The sequence below is a fragment of the Galeopterus variegatus genome, unplaced genomic scaffold (assembly GCF_000696425.1).
Source record: "Galeopterus variegatus unplaced genomic scaffold, G_variegatus-3.0.2 Scaffold5458, whole genome shotgun sequence".
In the NCBI taxonomy this organism is placed as follows: Eukaryota; Metazoa; Chordata; class Mammalia; order Dermoptera; family Cynocephalidae; genus Galeopterus; species Galeopterus variegatus.
This window is the reverse complement of record NW_007731569.1, coordinates 117,762-122,758: the sequence shown is the minus strand read 5'-3', so window position 1 is coordinate 122,758 and position 4,997 is coordinate 117,762. Positions and strand designations below refer to the sequence as shown.

The window sequence follows — 4,997 nt, the reverse complement described above, 5'->3', positions numbered from 1 at the left end:
CATGTGTATACCACATCCAATTTATGACCTTACACTTAAAAGACACCACATCTTGAGGGCCTGCCCGTGGCTCACTTGGGAGAGTGTGGTGCTGATGGCACCAAGGCCACAGGTTCGGATCCCATATAGGGATGGCCGGTTAGCTCACTTGGGAGAGCCTGGTGCTGACAGCACCAAGTCAAGGTTTACCAGTCATCTTTAAAAAAAATAAAAAATAAAAAAATAAAAGACACCACATCTTGGAAGAAAATTACTTTATTCTAATTAACTCATAAACAATAATATCACACAGCTGGTTTGAGGACATTTTCCCAACCTCAAATTCTGTACCATCTGAGTGAACTTCTATATAGTAAGAACACCCTCTTCCATTGCAATTCCAAAGAAAGGAAGCTATTCATAACAGAGAAGAGCTTTAACTGATGATTTTACACTTTAAACTTGCACTATCGATTATATGTTTATGCTAAATTAACTTGGTCATGAGAGTCGATTTTCCATTTCTTCCATTTGAACTTCTTGATTAGGCTAATCCTGCAAACAGAAAAGGCAAGTTAGAAGAGCACTAGCTATGATTTTACACTTTAAACTTGCACTATCGATTATATGTTTATGCTAAATTAACTTGGTCATGAGAGTCGATTTTCCATTTCTTCAATTTGAACTTCTTGATTAGGCTAATCCTGCAAACAGAAAAGGCAAGTTAGAAGAGCACTAGCTACATATACTCAACAAAACAGAAGCCCTCCAAATACGAAAGGAGGGAAAACAGCCAAAGGTTACTGGTTTCTTTTACAAGCTACTGAAAGCATCCTGTGACCAACAAATCTTCAACTCTACACTTGCCACAAGTGAGAAAAGACAGGCCATATGTGCTCCTAAGGACAGAGTCCTGAAGCAGAAATGTAGCCACTGTGTTACTAGATGTAGCTTCAACAGACTTCTGATAAACTTGCACATGCCATCTCTTAATGCCACAGTTCAACCACCTGAAAGGATTAACTTCTCCCCTATTTGCTACCTAAATGAAGGTGGGAAAATGATAAGAAACATTTTAATAGACGGTGAATTCTTAGGCTGAACAGGAGGAAATTACATAAAACAAGTTGACTGCCAACATTCCAGAAAGCCTAAATCTCAAGAGTTCCACTGAGGGACTTAATAAACTCTTCTCTGTCAATGAGGTGTGTGCAATGCCAATAATATATCAGAGTCTTTATGTCCATTCCTGCGTTTTGGTGAAAATGGAATGTAATTTTATAGTCATGGCCTTAAGGCTAGAAGCTCACTCACATGCAGTAACTGCAATAAGACCTGGCACACTGATTCGTACCTGCTTAAGGAAGAATCAGATTCAGAACATAATTGGTAAAAGCTTAATATAATGACTAGAAACCTATGGACCAACTGTCTGTTAGAAGAGTTAAATTATTTTTAGAGAAATTTATACCAAACTTCCTCTAATGTGTCAACTTGATTTATTAAACACAGATTCCCAAAATTCTATAGGGTCCAGGAATACCACTCTGAATTGAGCAGATGTAAGTTCGATAAAACACTTACCATTTGCAAGTCTGCACTGTTTCAGCACCTCACTGAAACCCTCACAGAGCTTAATGTCACCCTGGTTCTGGGCGCACTCCAAAAACTGCTTTATCTCATAGAAGCACGGTTCTGACTGCTGCTGCTGCGCTGGATGGGCTCCCTGAGGCTCCTGCAAGGGAAAACATTCAACACTGTTAAGAAATCTATGTTTACACATAGCCAAGAGCAGTATCCACTGTCTTTCAGATTGGGGAAACAGAACTAGAACCAGATGCAAGTTAAAGTTTCCATCTAATAACATGGAAAGTGAAAAAGTTTAAAGGCAGAAAGCAAAGGAGCTTTCACAAAATTCCAGTTGCAATCAGAAAGATTCAAGAACAAAGATACAAATAAGGTGGAACGGTTATCTGGACTTCTCAAGAATAAATAGTTCAGTGAAGCTTCATGGAGGAAAAATGGGACTATTATAAAAAAATTGATAAACAAGAGTTTCAAGTACACTAGAAATACAAAGAGTACACACCCATGCTCATTAGAAGAGAAAATCCACCCACCTCAGAAAGGGGTAATGGCAAATATTAGGTAAGAGATCACAGAGCTATTAGAGACTTTTGATTACTTAACTAAGATCAAGACTGGATTAGTAAAAAGTGTCACCAAGATAAAGCCTTAAAGGGAAAAACGGCTGTTTCACAGTGAGTCAGGTTGGACTGTTACAATTCTACACCTTGGGAAGAAATACAATTGTACTGTATTTGCTGGTGCTGGGATAAGGCACTAACTCATCTCCCAAATGTGTCTTTTTCTATTAACAGCATTGTGGATTCTAAAATTAAAAACAGTTCCTACACATAAGGAATTTACAAACAACCAGCTTTTCTCATAAAATACACCCAAGGAAGGAAAATGCTGCCCAAAATCTTACCTGGTAAGTGATGTCAGGCCTTGAGGGCTCAGCATTATTTCCTCCACTGAAGCCCCCAGTGATGGCATGGCCCAGTGTGTGCCCAACAGCAGAGCCCACAGCCACGCCAGCTGCAGTGGTTGCCATCTGGGCCATCAGACCTGGCTGCCGCGGTGCAGCAGCAGGTGAGCCAACTGCAGATGGTGGGACCGCTGCTGGCGGCTGGGCCACTGGTGCTGGCCTGGGTGCAGTTCTCATCTGAGGTGCCCGGCTACGAAAGAGAAGAACACAAAGTACGAAGTTCTCACTTCCAACCAGTTTTGGAAATTGTCAACTTATAAAACACTTGATTATAACACTAAGGTCAAGGGTTCAGATCCCTGTACCAGCCAAACAGTCACCAAAAAATAAAATAAAATAAAATATTTTTAAAAACCCTTGTAAACTCTTATAAAGGAAGGATATTTAAACAGAATACTTGTTTATTAAAATAAACCTCAGGATTTTCAATTAAAAAATATTTTTTTTTTGGCAAGTGGCCCTTATGGTGATCCGAACCCTTGACCCTGGTGTTATAACACTGCTATTACCCAATGAGCTAACCAGCCAGCCCTCACTTTAAATGAGTACGTACAAGAAAACTTTATGAAAAACAACTCCATGAACTATCTACATTACTTTATCTCTTGAATCATTTGTTAAGGTTGTAATCACCAAGCATAAACTACAGCCAACCCTCCATATATCTGTGGGTTCCGTATGTGCAGTTTCAACCAACTTATATCAAAAATATTCAAGGGAAAAACCGTAAGAAATAACAATATGACAAAAAAAATACATTATAAAATTATTTACACAGTACTTACATTGTATTAGGTATTATAAATAGTCTAAAGATGATTTAAAGTATACAGGAGTGTATACATAGATATTATGCAAATACTACACCACTTTATATAAGAGACTTGACCATCCAAGAATTTTGTTATCCTCTGGGGCAGGGCAGTGTCCTGAACAAATCCCCCGCAGATACCAAGGGACAACTATATTTTTTCCTGCTTTTTTGCAACCATTTCCATGTATTCATATAGCCCACAGTATCTTTAAAGAGCACGGTTATTCCAAAACCTCATAAAAAATATAGAATATTGAGTTAGAAAGACCACGTACAAGGGGCTGTAGGTGCTGGGAATGTAACTGTGAGCAAGAGAAAAAAACCTCTGCCTTCATGGAGCTTACATTCTAATGAGGGATCAACTTAAAATACTGTGTCATACGATATTAAGTGTTAAGAAAGAAATAGCAGGAGAAGGGAAGTACACTGTGGGACATCGCAATCGTGGGATAATCAAGGAGGGTCTCGCTGAGCCAGTAACGTTTAAGTTAAGACCTGAGATGGTCATCTGGGGAAAGAATCTAGTCCAACTCCTTCATTTTGAAGAGGAGAAAACTGAAGCCTAGTAAGTGAAAGTGACTTTCTTAACTATTACAAAAATTAATTCCAACTACTCCCATCTGTAGGACATTTGGCTGCTTTCAACAATCTCACTAATATGTCCAGCACTGCTGTAAACATCTTCACGTATATCACGTCCCTCTGCCGGTTTTTAGATTATTTGTGAGTGCTCTTCCCCCAAATTAGGCTAGGTCAAAAGGTTGCGACTTAACTTCCTATCAACTGGCCGTAACTTTATAAAACCCTGTCCGCGAGTAAGCCTTTCCCCACACTCCCAGCAAACCGTCTGAACACAACCCAAGCCGGCCCCGCCGCAGGCCCGCTCTGCGGCACGGCGCCCGCGCTTCGGCCCCAACCCCGCGACGGCCTCACCTGGCTGGAGGCGCCATGCGGGAGGTGCGGCTTCGGCTTCCACGCGGCATGGCAAGCGCTGGCGGCTCCACGAGTAGACAGCGAAACTCTGCGGGGAGAGCGGCGGCTTCGGGGAAGAGGGACAGCGGGAAGCGGGGCAGCCTCAGGACGCGACCAGTCCACGGCCAGGCAGACAGGCCTTCCGCTTGCTGACGCCGCCTCGGAACCTGAAGGTCATTGGAAGAGCAGGACGTCACGGCGGCGCCTCGTCGCACGCGGTTGACGTCATGCGCTCGGCGCCGGGGCGCTTCGCAACCGGAAGTTCCTGCGGTGGCGGCGCGAAGCCTGTCCTCTGGCCCTAACGCGACTACATGAATACACACATCCATAAAGGGGTAGGGGGAACTTAAGAAGTAAGCATGACACATAATTCATAGTGCAATTGCTGCCTTGAAAATTGATCAGGGTATGCTTTTAAAGGCTAAAATTCTCCCTGCCTTTTATTTTCCATGACAGAACCTACGGTCATTTACAAGTTATATTGACTTCCCTTTTATTTCTTGAGAGAAAGACAATGTTCCGAATTACTGAACCCTTGAGGCTTTTTTGTTGTTGTTGTTGTTTATATTTTTGTTCTTGTTTTTGTTTTCACTGCCAATGCCCTCTGCCACAAAGCCGGGAACTCACTCCTGTCACAAAGACAGTGTTTGATCTTGTTTTACACTGGAGTGAAAAGAGACA

At 41.9% G+C, this 4,997-nt stretch overlaps 1 protein-coding gene across 1 annotated transcript; it reads right to left on the bottom strand.

Moving 5' to 3' along the window:
• Positions 1 to 653: 653 nt before the first annotated feature.
• On the bottom strand, positions 654 to 4,487 carry CHCHD2 (coiled-coil-helix-coiled-coil-helix domain containing 2). Its single transcript, XM_008589452.1, has 4 exons — positions 4,278 to 4,487; positions 2,471 to 2,720; positions 1,564 to 1,714; positions 654 to 683 (listed from the first exon to the last, which is right to left on the bottom strand). The coding sequence occupies exons 1-4, from the start codon at positions 4,325 to 4,327 to the stop codon at positions 673 to 675; spliced, it is 462 nt and encodes a 153-aa protein (XP_008587674.1). The 5' UTR covers positions 4,328 to 4,487; the 3' UTR covers positions 654 to 672.
• Positions 4,488 to 4,997: the final 510 nt, after the last annotated feature.

Bases quoted from the DNA above. Each gene is read 5' to 3' on its own strand.
- CHCHD2 (XM_008589452.1), bottom strand. From the start codon at position 4,327: ATGCCGCGTGGAAGCCGAAGCCGCACCTCCCGCATGGCGCCTCCAGCC. The intron at 2,721-4,277 runs GTGAGGCCGTCG...TCTCTTTCGTAG, and splicing joins CGCATGGCGCCTCCAGCCAG to CCGGGCACCTCAGATGAGAA. The intron at 1,715-2,470 runs GTAAGATTTTGG...TTTCCCTTGCAG, and splicing joins GGCCTGACATCACTTACCAG to GAGCCTCAGGGAGCCCATCC.